General features: G+C 39.5%; 1 protein-coding gene across 1 annotated transcript in view; it reads left to right on the forward strand.

Annotated features, from left to right (window-relative positions):
- phex (phosphate regulating endopeptidase homolog, X-linked) overlaps nucleotides 1-17,337 on the forward strand; it is a 40,164-nt gene that overhangs the window by 11,200 nt on the left and 11,627 nt on the right. Inside the window, exons 5-12 of the mRNA XM_047350325.1 lie at nucleotides 3,996-4,222; nucleotides 5,143-5,211; nucleotides 5,487-5,603; nucleotides 6,686-6,769; nucleotides 8,045-8,187; nucleotides 13,993-14,086; nucleotides 16,629-16,757; nucleotides 16,874-16,975. Coding sequence (XP_047206281.1) covers nucleotides 3,996-4,222; nucleotides 5,143-5,211; nucleotides 5,487-5,603; nucleotides 6,686-6,769; nucleotides 8,045-8,187; nucleotides 13,993-14,086; nucleotides 16,629-16,757; nucleotides 16,874-16,975 — 965 coding nt within the window. The remainder of the gene's footprint in view (nucleotides 1-3,995; nucleotides 4,223-5,142; nucleotides 5,212-5,486; nucleotides 5,604-6,685; nucleotides 6,770-8,044; nucleotides 8,188-13,992; nucleotides 14,087-16,628; nucleotides 16,758-16,873; nucleotides 16,976-17,337) is intronic.

The raw sequence follows: 17,337 nt of genomic DNA on the forward strand, positions 1-17,337 counted from the left end.
TGGGATGTCTTATCAGAGGTTATGACTGTCTCTGCTCCTGTACAAGCTATTCTACCCTGTGTCGTTAATGAAATATGAAAACGTACTTGGGATGGGACCAAATAAACGTTCCAGCATCATCTTCTTGGCCATTGCAGAATAAGGAATCATCACTGAATCCCAATTTCATTCAATCATCCACCATCCATGACCCCTGGAACCTTGTTTTCGTCTGTTTAAGAGTGAGTGATGGGTTTTGTGGATGTAAATCCGATTTCCTTCAACTGATTTCTTATAGTTCACTCGAAGCCTAGTACTACCAGAACAGGGGCGTCCAGAAACCTTTGAAGACCCAGCTCTTCAGAGCCCCTCTTTCTGCACTGCCCTCAGTACCCACCCTCTATAACTACACTTTCACCCGTTACCTCCAACAAAACGTGACTAATGGTCTTCCTTTTAAGTAGCTTTTTGTAAGCTTTATTAACTGCATTGTTTCACCTTCATTTATGAGTTGCTTTGTGTAAAAGCATCTGCCAAATGCTTAAACACAATGAAAAAACACAGACTCCTGTTTCTGCACATTTGTCTTTCATCTGCCAGCAGGCATTTGCAGAAACTTTGGACGGTTTTTTAGCACAAATAGCATGTTTAAGGTCCTTCCACAATATCTGAATTGCATTTAAATTCAGACTTTTACAAGGCCACTCTACAACCTGTCATGCTTTCTTTAAACCATTTGGAGGTGGACATGCGGATATGCCTTGGATAACTGGCCTGCTGCAGATTTCAAGTGTTCTTGAATTTACAGTCTAATTTCTCCATCAGGATTTTTCTGCTATCAGTTACAGCAAATTGTCCAGATTCTGAAGAAGCAAAGCAGCCCTGAACCATCACACTACCACCACCATGTTTATAGAATATTTTCACAAAATTATTTTTGGCAAATGTGAGACAAGCCTTTGTGTTTTTTTTAGGTCACCAGTGATTTTGTCCTTGGAACTCACTCCTGGATGCCATTTTTGCCCATTTTCTCTTTCTTATTGTTGAATCATGAACCTTAACTGAGGCTCGTGAGGCCTGCAACTGAAGTCCCAAAGCATTAGAAATGGCTTTCTACCCCTTTCCAAACTGATAGTCAGTTACTTTATTTTTTCATCTTTTGCTAACTTTCTTTTGATCGAGGCACAACATGTTGCTTTTTTAGATATTCTAGCCTACTTCATGTTGTCAGATAGGTTATATTTCAACAATTACTTGATTCTGCAGGTCTGGCAGTAACCAGACGTAGGTCTGACTAGTGCAATTAAACCAGGACATGTGGTTAACCACAGTTAATTTTATGGATGCGCGATATCAAAATTCAGACCGACATCAATATCCGATATTACTATCGCTGTTATAGCCAATAACGGATATTTACCGATATTATAGATCGTATATACTGGTCCTTCTCAAAATATTAGCATATTGTGATAAAGTTCATTATTTTCCATAATGTCATGATGAAAATTTAACATTCATATATTTTAGATTCATTGCACACTAACTGAAATATTTCAGGTCTTTTATTGTCTTAATACAGATGATTTTGGCATACAGCTCATGAAAACCCAAAATTCCTATCTCACAAAATTAGCATATCATTAAAAGGGTCTCTAAACGAGCTATGAACCTAATCATCTGAATCAACGAGTTAACTCTAAACACCTGCAAAATATTCCTGGGGCCTTTAAAACTCCCAGCCTGGTTCATCACTCAAAACCCCAATCATGGGTAAGACTGCCGACCTGACTGCTGTCCAGAAGGCCACTATTGACACCCTCAAGCAAGAGGGTAAGACACAGAAAGAAATTTCTGTACGAATAGGTTGTTCCCAGAGTGCTGTATCAAGGCACCTCAGTGGGAAGTCTGTGGGAAGGAAAAAGTGTGGCAGAAAACGCTGCACAACGAGAAGAGGTGACCGGACCCTGAGGAAGATTGTGGAGAAGGGCCGATTCCAGACCTTGGGGGACCTGCGGAAGCAGTGGACTGAGTCTGGAGTAGAAACATCCAGAGCCACCGTGCACAGGCGTGTGCAGGAAATGGGCTACAGGTGCCGCATTCCCCAGACCTGGGCTACAGAGAAGCAGCACTGGACTGTTGCTCAGTGGTCCAAAGTACTTTTTTCGGATGAAAGCAAATTCTGCATGTAATTCAGAAATCAAGGTGCCAGAGTCTGGAGGAAGACTGGGGAGAAGGAAATGCCAAAATGCCAGAAGTCCAGTGTCAAGTACCCACAGTCAGTGATGGTCTGGGGTGCCGTGTCAGCTGCTGGTGTTGGTCCACTGTGTTTTATCAAGGGCAGGGTCAATGCAGCTAGCTATCAGGAGATTTTGGAGCACTTCATGCTTCCATCTGCTGAAAAGCTTTATGGAGATGAAGATTTCATTTTTCAGCACGACCTGGCACCTGCTCACAGTGCCAAAACCACTGGTAAATGGTTTACTGACCATGGTATCACTGTGCTCAATTGGCCTGCCAACTCTCCTGACCTGAACCCCATAGAGAATCTGTGGGATATTGTGAAGAGAACGTTGAGAGACTCAAGACCCAACACTCTGGATGAGCTAAAGGCCAGTATCGAAGCATCCTGGGCCTCCATAAGACCTCAGCAGTGCCACAGGCTGATTGCCTCCATGCCACGCCGCATTGAAGCAGTCATTTCTGCCAAAGGATTCCCGACCAAGTATTGAGTGCATAACTGTACATGATTATTTGAAGGTTGACGTTTTTTGTATTAAAAACACTTTTCTTTTATTGGTCGGATGAAATATGCTAATTTTGTGAGATAGGAATTTTGGGTTTTCATGAGCTGTATGCCAAAATCATCCGTATTAAGACAATAAAAGACCTGAAATATTTCAGTTAGTGTGCAATGAATCTAAAATATAGGAATGTTAAATTTTCATCATGACATTATGGAAAATAATGAACTTTATCACAATATGCTAATATTTTGAGAAGGACCTGTATCTTACTACCCTTTCAACACTGTGAAAAAACGACCACACTGCTGACATTGCTTCTCTGCTTTAGTTACACATCCTACAGTCCTGCACTGCAGCACCATCACTGTCACATGACCAAACAAATATCACGTGGCCCCTCCCCTCCTCCTCCAGAAACACAAACAGCACCAAGATGGTAATAAATATTGGTTATTAATATTGATCCAGTTTTACTTATCGGGCCGATATCAATGCTGATATATCAAGCATCGCTAGTACATTTATAATTTAACCAGAGGGTCAGGTTTGTTTGAATAGCTTTTTAACTTTAGTAAATAAATAAATATTTGAAAGCTTTATATATTCAACATTTTTGTCTGATATTAATACCTGTTTGGTGGTGAAACATTTAAGTGTAGCAAAGAGGAAAAACAAAAGAAAGCTGTGACAGACTACATTTGTTTCACATACCATACCAAATTTTTTCATTGATCTACCAAGTTTTATTTTGGTCTACCTGTATTTTTCATCTACAGAACATACCTAGATTTTTCATTAGTTTACCTGTATTTTTCATTAATCCATCGATATTTTTTTCTGGTCTTTCTGGATTCCTCCCTTTTACATTAATCCAGGTTTCCACTGGTCCCAATTCTTCCTCTCATTTTTGATTTACCTTCTTGTAGGAGTTTTCTAAGGATTTTTATTGTTTCGAATGGAGCCATGTTTCCTTTTCACTCAAACCTCTGCTACAGCTTATTAAGTACTCTTTTTATTCTAGACTCATTTGCATGGTTAGACTTGTGCAGGTGTTTGTTTTTAAAATGCAAATTAAGAACTAATTCATTTACCAACATTTAGTGACTCCATAACTTTTGCCAGGGTTGTAGTATGAGCTGATCTTTGTCTTTGGAGATGAAAAACGACAGGTAGCCCTCATTAAAAGCTAAGTCAGTAATGGTATAAACTATAAAAGAAAGCCAAAGGTCTATTCTGTTTTAACATTATACATATTATTTCCATATGAAGGCATACTGGAAGAACTGGACACCAGACCTCTGCTAAAAATGCTCAGACAGCCTGAGTTTCGGTGGCCTGTGGTGGGGGATGAGCTTGGTGGGGAGTACCAGTGGTCACAGAGTCAGTGGAGTCTCTTGAAGACGTTAGCAGAGATAAGGAACCAGCACAGTAAGAGCGTCCTTATTCGCCTGTACATCTCCCCTGATGACAAAAACTCCTCGTATTACATCATTAAGGTCAGATATTCACCAATCAGCTCCCAATAATTATGTGTTTTTATGTAAATGACAGTCAGGGTAAAAATGGTACAACAGTCAAAGACCAGCACTGTTTGTGAAACGTTGTTCTGGCCAAGAGAAGTTTACATAGACTTATTCTTAACATTGATGTTACATCAATGATACATCCGAACTGGATGCACCTATAATAAAACATGGTTCAATATTTTGTTTAAAAAAGTAAAAAAAAGAAAATGTTACATACGCACCCCAGTAATATTTGATAAATGTCCCTAACCTGAATAGCCATCAAGATATGTGTGTCTCTGTGTATATACATAAATATATACATGTAATTATGTAACAGACATGAACATATATGTTCATGTCTGTTACATAATTGTAAGTTTTTTAGTAATGTTTTCATCTTTTACACCTCACTGAACTTTATGTATGAATTCATCTGCTCCATTCAAGGAATATTATAATATTTGATTGTAATAAGACTAAACACATGGCATTCTTCAGGCTTCTGGAAACACTGGAACAGATAATGAGTGTTTTTAAAAAAAAATGTAAGGCTTAGTTGAATTGCTTTTTGAGTTACTTTTTGTCTTTCATTGTTTGTGTTATGTTACTGTTTTTTTTTTTTTTTTGATGACATCAAGCAGTATGTCTGAGATAAATCTAAAATCAATGTTATGTGCTTTGTGAATTAAACTTAGACTTAGATGCAGATAGAGTAAATGATATTCAGAGTTTGAGCTAATACAGGCTGCAGCTATTTGAATCACTGGATCAGTTCCTCATTTTATGCAAATCTAGAATCAGTGCTTAATGATCCAGCTAAACAAATATGTATTGCTGCAGCAAAACTTAGATAAGCAGAAAAAAACAGAACATTAAGGCGTTTTTTTCTGTTTTTTCTGTTCCCGTAGCTCGATCAGGCTTCCTTGTCTCTTTTTTCAAAGGAGGACTACACCACCAACACTTCCGCTGCTCAGGAGGTTAGTTTCTGACTAATATTTTGTTCATCTTGCTAAGGGTTTACCATAGTCTACAACCAAACACAGTATTTCCTTGTTTTTCTTTCCATTGACTAACAGAAAAACATATTGTTTGCCACTTAGAACAAAATACTTTTTAAGACAGTACAACACTGAGGGAGTACAGATGTGAGGCCCCGTTAGATGACTAATAAGCTACGTCTTTTTAAGTCTTACAAATATCTTTTCTGTTTTCCGTCTTCTCCCCTTGTGTCTCTCCCTCTCTCTCTCTCCAGAACCGAGCTGCATTGCTGAGTCTGATGGTGGACATGGCTGTCATGTTGGGTGCCCCAAAGCAAGCAGCTAAGGCCCAGATGGAAAAGGCTCTTGACTTTGAGACCAAAATTGCTCATGTAAAAACAAAATACAGATCAACTGAATAAATCTGAGATTTATGAGCTCATTAAAGTGCCTGTGACACTGCAGAAATTGAGAGAAAACATCAATATATATTGAAGGAATTGGGCAATTGACATGATATTAGGATTAAAGGCACAATAAAAGACAATTGTGACACAAAATAAGCATATGTCATTGTAAAGTTTTGCAAGTCCAAAGTCGCCCTGAAGTGACATCCACAGGGAATTCTCCAGTTATTCATTGTGTTAGCGTCAATGATAAACTGTTCAGGTAGATGCCAAGTTGCGTTAAAAACAGCGTTAATATTAAGAAATTTGTGCATTGCTGGTGGTGGCAGCAACACTACGACAGCAGCCGTTATTCTGCACTACTTTCCTGAAGCAAAGAGGATCAGAGCTTCCTGGATCAGAGTTGGAAAACTGATGAGGAACAGATGGGCTGGTCTCACCAAGCACAGCCAGTTGTGATTGGAGGACATTTCAGCAAACTGCTTCGAACAAGAAACTTCTGAATTCGCAAGAGAAATGATGTCAGGGGTCAGGAAGTCTGACAGATGAAAGAGAATGTTGAAGCAGATGCTATAGCCACGTTGTTTAGAGCATCTGATGTGAAAAGATCGCCAAAGAAAAGGTTGGTGCTGTTGTTGCTAAACGATTCAAAGCTCAGCAGGTAAGAACACTTCTTTGTCTCTGATAGTGACTGAAATTTATCTGAAGAAACATCAGATTCTTCACTACTGTCTGTGTTGCTGCCATTGTAGCAGCAGTCAGTTTATGTGATGGGGAACCCCTTGACGTCATAAAAGAGCGCAACAAAATCGCAAATGAGTATTCTTGAAATGCCTTTTTAGTGAAATTTATGTCCATATATCTTAACAACTGTTCATTTAAGTGGCATGAATTTACTTTTGAAAATTTTTTATCAATGTTTCCTTCCCATAAATGTAAGTGGATTTATCATGAAAATTTGATGTCACAGACACTTTAAAAAGCAGCATAAACTTTAAATTGTGCTGATCGTCCAGCAGTTTTCATAAAAAATAGTTGTAAAACAAGTTGTCTTGTTGTATCTGCAGATTCTGATTCCCTATGAAAACCGTACCAGTGAGAACATGTACAACAGATACAGTCTTTCTCGCTTGCAGCGCTCCATGCCACAGGTAATGTATTGGAAAACCCACCTGCAAAACCATTAACTGTCTGGAGTCCCTTCATTTTGTTCTCCACATGCAACAAAATGATTTATCTAAATTTATTCCCCAAATATTTCTTTTACTAACACCTTTTTGAACTTCAGTCTTCACCATGTACTAGAAAAAATATATAGTAATTTTCTGAATGTTTACTCCTGAATGCAAAAAACACAAAAAGTAAGGTTTGTCTGATTGGTTAATTGGATTACTTACCAACCAAGCCCGGGAGTGGCATCACAACTGATTATAATCAATGTTTTATACTGTTTAACAGAAAAACAATGCTAGACCTCATGTAATTATGTATCAACATAATTTTTCTGAATGTCATTCTCACCATACGTAGCAAATATTGAGGAATTTTCCGAAGATTTAACTAGTCAAATTGGGTTTTTTTCACACCATATATTCAGATATGATTTTTTGTGGGTATTATTTGAGGCTGAGTGTATAAAAAATGTAGCAACAGTGGTCTAATCAGTTTTCAATTTTTGTGAAAAAAGTAAATTTTTTTATCTGATATATGCATATTTGTAGCTTTACAGTGCATAAAATATCTTTATGTAGTGGAAAACAAGACATCACATTTTCAAGGAATTATAACGCTATAGAGTGAAAGAATGTTAACAAAGAAAACAAATTGCAATAGTAATGTATTCACAAAAAGGTGTTTGTATGTTTGAATAGGAGTCAATGGCATAAATGCCGAATGGACATGGATTGTATCTATATAGTTTAAAAGGCATGTAAAATGGAAATTCCCCCAAAATACATAACAGCCTAAATGTTATGCAGTTTGCATCTAAACAACTAGAACCAAATTAATAAAACACAAGAAAACGGGAAATATAAATTACAGCTCAATTCATTGTTTTTCTCTGTCTCTTTCCTGACAGAGCAATTGATGATGCTGTAATTTTCAGTGAAATAACTTTATTTATTTTTTTTCTTTTCCATGGAAAGTACATCTAAGCCAGTGCTTATCTGTTTAGCTTAGTTTCTTTCCTGGGCAGTGCCTGGGGACTATTCTTGACTTTAACTTTTGTACTCTTTTAAACATTTTTGTCTTTATTTTACTCTTTCTCATTTTAAGTACACCTGGTTCACCCCTTCTTAATTTAGCTGTGTCTTTTTCCTTAATTTTTGTCATAAATGTATGTACTTTCTTTGTAGTTTTGTTCTTCCTACCAGTGTACATATATATATTGTGTAACAAATGTTTGTATGTTCTTGTCTTTCTAGTTTGATTGGCTTGGTTTTGTAAAGGCTGTGGTTGAGTCTAAAGATGATCCAAGTCTCTCTATTTCGTCCTCTGAGCCCGTCATCGTCAGAACACCAAAGTATTTCAAGGACCTCATGAAGCTCATCAACAGCACAGATTCCAGGTTCCAACACCTGAAAAACATGCAAAATATTTCATTTTCTTACCACGTTATTTAAACAACATTCAGTACACAAGGACACTCCAACTTTAGTAGTTTTTACGGATAAATAACCAAGGAAATGTAAATTCAGCTTTGACTGAGAATGCAGAATGTAAACACGGCTAATAAAATGTCAGTTTTGGGAAATAGTGGACAGTAGACATATATAAACAGAAACTCGTTTCAGCTTTTAGAAGCAAACCTGTTGTAGTTTCTTCATTCCTTTCCAGGTTAAAGGAGGATGCAGAGTTGATGCCCGTCTAAACCAGCGTCAGATCTGTTTACAAACTGAATGTGCACTTTGGTTTGTGGATGGACCTGCACTGTAAAATATCGATTCCTGGAGAGCTCCGTGATGACAATAAGGCTACATGACAGCGGCTAGCATGAGGAGATGTTTCTTTTTTAAGTAACTGTTATTTGGAACATAGTGATGTTAGCCCTGATGGCAAGATGTTAAAGTAAAGGCAAAGATAATAAATAAAGCAAAACCAAACAAAACAGAGGAAAAGGAAATAAAAAACTTTATGAGCTGTTGTAAGCTTAGCATCATTAGCATGTACCTAGCTAGGCGTGTCGCTAACTCTTCTTTTGAAAGACAATTAATCTTGTAAATTAATCTTGTATTTTAGTAGCAGAATCTCACACCGAAAGAATTAGAAACATCCAGCCTTTAATGTATGTACAATTGTTTAGGTGGATATCTTTTTAGGTGAACAGATATCTACTTCTGTTTTTGCTTTTTTTGATGCTTCACAACATGAAACAAAAAATAAATATCTGACAAAGATAATTGGAGCAACTACAAAATTTTGTTTCCAAATGATGTTTTCATTTATCATGGGAAAGCTTTTTAAACCAACCTGACCCTATGTGGAAAAAAATGTCCCACAATCTCAAACTGTCGTTATGATGTTCTTTTTCGGACTAATTTTATTACAGATGTGGTGAGACGCACACATTTCAGAAAGTTCCACTCTAAGGGGCTTTTAGCAAACAGTGATGAGTGATGTTCCCCTTGGCAACTCTCCCATGGATACTACTTTGCCCAGTGTCTTTCGTATAATTGAATTGTGAACTCTGATCTTAAGGCAAGTGAAGTTGCTCTGGGTTCTTTTGTGTCCGTCTGGATGACTCTGGTATGTTCTTGAAGTAATTTTGGTAATTTTGTTCCATGTTTTCTCCATTGGTGGATAATTGCTTTCAAGGTGGCCTCAAGGTGTCCCTAAATCGTAGAAATGGCTTAGATTCAACAGTCATGTTTTTGGAGGAAGCTGGAGCAATAGTGCTACCACTGCTTTGTTAGATGTGATCTGCCCTGGGAGTGACATGCAAAATTGGACTAAATAATGTGGTTAGTTGCAAATAATATGTGATTATTCACAAAAAGGGCAATTATATTCTCTCACACAGGACCAGGGTGTTTAGGATTGATTTTTTCCCTTTAATAAAACATATCATCATTTAAAAACTAAATATTTTGGGCCAAGGCGGTAGTGCAGGAGTTAAGCCTGCAACCAGGGGTGAAAGTGAGCCAGTACGGTCCAGTACTGTGTACCACTAAAAGATTCTGCGCCAGTACGCAGTACTGGGAAGACGGAAGAACGGCTGTCTGCTATGAAGCCGTCATCTAGAACCAGTTACGGCTGCAAAATTTCACAAGCACACAGAACATCAGATCCGCTACCAATAGGCAGTCTAAAACACGACTTAATCTGTTTATAAATGTAGCTATTTCCCCTCATTCCAAATAGTTTCTGAACTGTTCTGCTATGCTGGAGCCTCAATGCTCTTGCTTTACTTCTCTCCCCTCAGAGCTTGAGGCTTTTATGAACGGCCAGCCTTTAAAACAAGCACCGCTACGTTTAATGTCTGTTTGCTCGCTGCTAAATACCCCAGTTAAAAGCAAAGGGAGAGAAACTAGTTGTATTTCATGTTATTTTGCTGAATTACAACAACACAGTACACCTCGAAAACACCGCTTACGACCAGAGATTTCACATACAATACACGAGAGCGCATGCGCGCTTACCTCCTAACAGAGCGGTTGCCAAGGAGATCGGTGCGTTCGATTTAATGGACTGGGAGATTTTACACAGGTGGTGCACAGACATAAAAAAAACGCCGCTTGCATTAGGACAGTACGAACAATAAATCACTTACCATCTACAGACTTTTAAATAAAAAACACGAAAACAGCCGAATTGTCAAAGTTTTTATTTAAATGAAATCAAAACTTGACCACAATGCAGAGAACAATAACTTATTTATTCAAAAGAAAAGACGTAAACTGAAGATGAAAAGTTATGCATCAGAAAATAGCGTATCATTGTTTTATACATGGCAGTTCTTTAACAACAGAAATATATATAAACAGCTCCAAAAAATAAAGGGAACACTCAAATAACACATCCTAGATCTGAATGAATGAAATATTCTCATTGAATATTTGGTTCTGTACAAAGTTGAAAATGCTGACAACAAAATCACACAAAAATCATCAATGGAAATCAAATTTATTAACCAATGGAGGCCTGGATTTGGAGTCACACACAAAATTAAAGTGGAAAAACAAACTATAGGCTGATCCAACTTTGATGTAATGTCCTTAAAACAAGTCAAAACGAGGCTCAGTATTGTGTGTGACCTCCACGTGTCTGTATGACCTCCTTACAACACCTGGGCATGCTCCTGATGAGACGGCGGATGATCTCCTGAGGGATCTCCTCCCAGACCTGGACTAAAGCATCCACCAACTCCTGGACAGTCTGTGGTGCAATGTGATGTTGGTGGATGGAGCGAGACATGATGTCCCAGATGTGCTCAATTGGATTCAGGTCTGGGGAACAGGCGGGCCAGTCCATAGCTTCGATGTCTTCACCTCGCAGGAACTGCTGACACACTCCAGCCACATGAGGTCTAGCATTGTCCTGCATTAGGAGAAACCCAGGGCCAACCGCACCAGCATATGGTCTCACAAGGGGTCTGAGGATCTCATCTCGGTACCTAATGGCAGTCAGGCTACCTCTGGCGAGCATATGGAGGGCCATGCAGCCCTCCAAAGAAATGCCACCCCACACCGTTACTGACCCACTGCCAAACTGGTCATGCTGAAGGATGTTGCAGGCAGCAGATCGCTTTCCATGGTGTCTCCAGACTCTGTCACGTCTGTCACATGTGCTCAGTGTGAACCTGCTTTCATCTGTGAAGACCACAGGGCGCCAGTGGCGAATTTACCAATCCTGGTGTTCTCTGGCAAATGCCAAGCGTCCTGCACGGTGTTGGGCTGTGAGCACAACCCCCATTTGTGTACGTCGGGCCCTCATACCATCCTCATGGAGTCGGTTTCTAACCGTTTGTGCAGACACATGCACATTTGTGGTCTGCTGGAGGTCATTTTGCAGGGCTCTGGCAGTGCTCCTCCTGTTCCTCTTTGCACAAAGGCAGAGGTAGCGGTCCTGCTGCTGGTTTGTTGTCCTCCTACGGCCTCCTCCACGTCTCCTGGTGTACTGGTCTGTCTCCTGGTAGCGCCTCCAGGCTCTGGACACTACGCTGACAGACACAGCAAACCTTCTTGCCACAGCTCGCATTGATGTGACATCCTGGATGAGCTGCACTACCTGAGCCACTTGTGTGGGTTGTAGAGTCCGTCTCATGAACCACGAGTGTGAAAGCACCACCAACATTCAAAAGTGACCAAAACATCAGCCAGAAAGCATAGATACTGAGAAGTGGTCTGTGGTCCCCACCTGCAGAACCATTCCTTTATTGAGTGTGTCTTGCAAATCGCCAAAGATTTCCCCCTGTTGTCTATTCCATTTGCACAACAGGATGTGAAATTGATTGTCAATCAGTGTTGCTTCCTAAGTGGACAGTTTGATTTCACAGAAGTTTGATTTACTTGGAGTTATATTGTGTTGTTTAAGTGTTCCCTTTATTTTTTTGAGCAGTGTATATTGACAGACCTCCTTTACAATTCCCCAAGTAAAACTGGTAGCCAGTCTTCATAGATTGCACATTGCACCAGTAAGAGCAGAGTGTGAAGGTTCAATTATCAGGGTAAGAGCACAGTTTTGCTCAAAATATTGAAATGCACACAACAATATGGGTGACATACCAGAGTTCAAAAGAGGACAAATTGTTGGTGCACGTCTTGCTGGCGCATATGTGACCAAGACAGCAAGTCTTTGTGATGTATCAAGAGCCACGGTATCCAGGGTAATGTCAGCATACCACCAAGAAGGACGAACCACATCCAACAGGATTAACTGTGGACGCAAGAGGAAGCTGTCTGAAAGGGATGTTCGGGTGCTAACCCGGATTGTATCCAAAAAACATAAAACCACGGCTGCTCCAAATCACGGCAGAATTAAATGTGCACCTCAACTCTCCTGTTTCCACCAGAACTGTCCGTCGGGAGCTCCACAGGGTCAATATACACAGCCGGGCTGCTATAGCCAAACCTTTGGTCACTCATGCCAATGCCAAACGTCGGTTTCACTGGTGCAAGGAGCACAAATCTTGGGCTGTGGACAATGTGAAACATGTATTGTTCTCTGATGAGTCCACCTTTACTGTTTTCCCCACATCCGGGAGAGTTACGGTGTGGAGAAGCCCCAAAGAAGCGTACCTCCCAGACGGTTGCATGCCCAGAGTGAAGCATCGCGTGGATCAGTGAAGGTTTGGGCTGCCATATCATGGCATTCCCTTGGCCCAATACTTGTGCTAGATGGGCGCATCACTGCCAAGGACTACCGAACCATTCTTGAGGACCATGTGCATCCAATGGTTCAAACATTGTATCCTGAAGGTGGTGCCCTGTATCAGGATGACAATGCACCAATACACACAGCAAGACTGGTGAAAGATTGGTTTGATGAACATGAAAGTGAAGTTGAACATCTCCCATGGCCTGCACAGTCACCAGATCTAAATGTTATTGAGCTACTTTGGGGTGTTTTGGAGGAGCGAGTCAGGAAACGTTTTCCTCCACCAGTATCACGAAGTGACCTGGCCACTATCCTGCAAGAAGAATGGCTTAAAATAATATGTTTTAATTAGTTTGAGTTTGGACTTTGCTGAGAGAGACAGAGAGAGAGATCTCGAGGGGGCCACAGATGAGAGTAACAATTAAAACACACACACGTTTTATATATATATATATATCTATATATATCTGTATATAGATTTATAGATATATAGATATCTATATATCTATATATATCCCCCCAGTGCCTCCACAGCACTCCCCTCTAGCTCCGCCCCTAAGTACCGGCAAGAATTTAAAACTACTTTCTCTCCCGCGTGCGACCCATGTAAGGATGCCTTGGTCCTCGGCGTGGCTGTCATAGATTCGAGTCCTGGCCCATTGACTTTTGCCGCATGTCTTCCTCCTTTCTCCAGCCCATTTCCTGTCTGCTCAGTGCCTAGTTTGTATTTCCTCAGCTATCTCTGCCTAATATTAGTATAAATATATAACTTGTTTGGTGATCTGTAACATGACAAGTGTGAAGTGTGTCCACCAGCAGTCTATGTCTACTATAGCCGTACAGTAAACTTTATCAGTAAGAAAGTTGTTTTCCTACTCAGTCAGTTGTGTTTGGGAACATGTTGAGCAACGTTAGGTCAACAAAGTAAGCTGTGTAAGTGCACACATACATGCGGCATCAGAGCCGACCCACACGGCCCTGAGGAGTCTATTCTCTTGTAAGTATTTCATCATTTATTTTAAATTCAGGCTTCAATAATCATTCTCTGTCTCTTTAGGACAGTAGCTAACTACATCCAGTGGCGGACAGTCTTTTCTAAGATCACCACTCTGAGTCGTCGTTTTCTCTACAGATACCTCGACTTTGCTCGGGTTTGTACTCTCTGCATATCTGTGAATTTACTTAAATTGTAGCTTAGTTGAATTGTAAACAGCATACAGCATTTTCATTTTGTAGATACATGTTTTGTAGTCATAAAAATAGGCAACTGTGGTGTGGATCATTGAAGGTGTTGACAGTTCCAGTCCTTGTAGGCCGGGGTCTTTCATGTTTTAGATGTTTTTTTTGATTGAACAGACCTTCTTAAAAGAACCGGGTCATTTGCAGCGTCCTGTAGAACTTCATGACAGACTGACAGTCTAGTCATTTAAATTAGCTGTTTTGGGGCAGAAACACATCTAAAACTGCCATGGCACCACCCTGTAGACCTGGAGTTGCCCTCTACTGGTTTCATGGAAGCCTGGAAGAACTTATTTTTTTCAGTTGTTGCCAAATGCTTCATTTTTACAGAAAACACAAAACTACATTTAGATTTCTTGTTTATTAAGTCTCTAATTTAATTGATACTCCATCATCCTTCCAGTTAACCAGCATGTCTAACATAATGCGATACCTGGACCCACCAATAGATGGCTCTATCTGCCTGGTCAGTAGATGGCTGATAAAACTGCACTACATAGTTTTCAGTTAAACTAAACTGCGGGATGCACGAAGAAGAAATAATTTGCACAACAACCACATTTCAGTCTGTTTCAATTATTCATACATTTTTAACAGCTTAACCCATGCAGGGTTGCAGGGGCAGGACGATGCTTTTCTCCAACAATAAAGCACACGCAGAAAATGCAGCTGCATAAGCTGGAACTTTTGTTAGCTAAAGACAATATTTTGCTTTTGTTTAGTTTTAACCTCAGACCCCATCAACATTGAAAGTTATGAATGAAAATATTACAGAACGAAAAAAGGGACGGCTACAACCTAGCCAGGACTTTGCTAAATATATGGCCATGAAATAATCTACCCTACATAAGTATTCACACCCCTTAAAACGTTTCGTACCTTATCTTATTTAACTTTAAATTTCTATCTAAACTTCTATACAAAATAGTTCATAATTGTAAAACAGAAGGAAAATGATGCACGATTTTAAAATGTTCAACAAATAGAAATCTGAAATTTTTTTCTCAGCCCCCAATGGTCAATACTTTGTAAAATCACCTTTTTCTGCAGTTTCAGCTGAAATATTTTAGGGTATGTCTCTACCAGCTTTACACATCTGGAGATTGGAATTTTTGCCCATTCTTTGCAAAATATCTTAAGTTCAGTCACATTGGATAAAGAATCAAGATGAAGTCAGGTCTTGTCACATGTTCTCATTCGGATGCAGGTTTGGACTTTGATTGGGCCGTCCTAACACATGAATGCTTTGATCTAAATCTATCTATCGTAGCTCTAGCTGTAGGTTTAACGTTGTTCTTCTGCTAGAAGAATAACCTTCATGCCAGTCTTAGATATTTTGCTTCTAAATGTGTTCCTCAAAGATAGCTCTGTATTTAGTTCTATCCAGACTCCCCTGCAGCATCTCCCCAGCATGATGCTACCACCACCAGGTTTCACCATGGGGTCTTCTGTCTCATCTGACCGGAGCACCTTCTTTCACATGTTTGCTCCATGCCCTATATGGCTTGTGGCGTACTGGCATCAAAGACTTCTTATGGGTTTCCCTCATCAGTTGGTTTCTTTTTGTAACTGAGATAAAAGCCAGATTCAGACCAGGATTGAACTAATAATAGTGCTCACTAGAACTAAGAAAGTGGAGCATATCACCCCGGTTCTAAAGTCCCTACACTGGCTCCCTGTAGCTCAGAGAATAGACTTTAAAATACTTCTGTTAGTCTATAAATCACTGAATGGCTTAGCACCAAAATACATTACAGACTTGTTGTAAGTGTATCAACCATCCAGAACTCTCAGGTCTTCTGGCTCAAATCTACTCTGCATGCCCAGAACCAGAACCAAACATGGAGAAGCAGCTTTTAGTTCTTATGCTCCACTAATCTGGAATAAACTCCCAGAAAACGGTAAAAGCGCTGAAACCCTACATTGCTTTAAATCAAGATAAAAAACTTATTTGTTTAGAGTAGCCTTTGACTGCACTATCTAAACATTATTAGTTACGTTTTCATTTTTCAATTTCTTTTCAATCATTTTATCATTAATTTTTTATTTATTTGTTATTATTATCTTTTTAATTATTCATTTTTTATTCTTTAATTTTTTCATTACCTTTATGCCACTGCAATGTACTTTTCCTATTATGTCTCTTTTTCTTATTTTTCACGTACAGCACTTTAAATTGTCTTGCAACTGAAATGTGCTATATAAATAAACTTGCCTTGCCTAATAGTTGTCAGGTTGTCTTAATACATATGCACACCACATGCCAAGCTGAAAATGTTTGAAAACCATGCAAGCTTTGCCTTTACTTTAAAATTATGAAGTACCTTGTGTCGTCCTCCTTATGAAGATGTTCAAGCTGAGTTGCTACATTCTGAACTCTGCTTAGAAATAAAGATTAGTGTTTTAAAAAGTAGAAATGTTAACTTGCACCTCTGACTCTGGCACCCCCACCAGGTCACCACAGGAACTACCTCTCTGACTCCACGCTGGGATAAGTGTGTTAACTACGTTGAGAACTCCCTGGTTTATGCCACTGGGCGCCTCTTTATCGACACACACTTCCAGGAGGACAAGAAACACATGGTTCCTGATCTGTTGAAGTTGTTTAATGGGATGCAGTGAAATGCTATCCCTGCCTTTTATTGACACAGCATACGTTTATTTTTCTGTGTTGCACATTAATGTTTTGCATGTCTCAGATGGAAGAGCTAATTGAGGGGATTCGGTGGGCTTTTATCAACATGCTGGAGAAGGAAAATGATTGGATGGATCAACAAACAAAGATGAAAGCCATAGAAAAGGTAAGAAACATTAAACACAAACAGTCCAGAATTACCTTTTAAAATGTTTTGGTTATTCTTCCATGAGCTTCTAACACTTCAGTTCAGTTCAGTTTTATTTATATAGCGCCAATTCACAACACATGTCGTCTCAAGGCACTTTACAAAGGGTTTGGAATGGTGCGGGGTTGTTGGGGAGGTTAGAATAAACGACTGAGTGTTAGAGTTTGGCCATTTTAGAATGGGCTATGTGTAGGGGTACTAAGTAAAATAATAAACTGATAGTTTGTCCATGTAGAGCCCACTGGTGGTCATTGTTATACTAAAAACCACAAGGATTGGGGGAACCTCTCTCTGTCAGACTGATTATAAGCCTCGGAAAA

The sequence above is a fragment of the Girardinichthys multiradiatus genome, chromosome 21, assembly GCF_021462225.1.
Source record: "Girardinichthys multiradiatus isolate DD_20200921_A chromosome 21, DD_fGirMul_XY1, whole genome shotgun sequence".
In the NCBI taxonomy this organism is placed as follows: Eukaryota; Metazoa; Chordata; class Actinopteri; order Cyprinodontiformes; family Goodeidae; genus Girardinichthys; species Girardinichthys multiradiatus.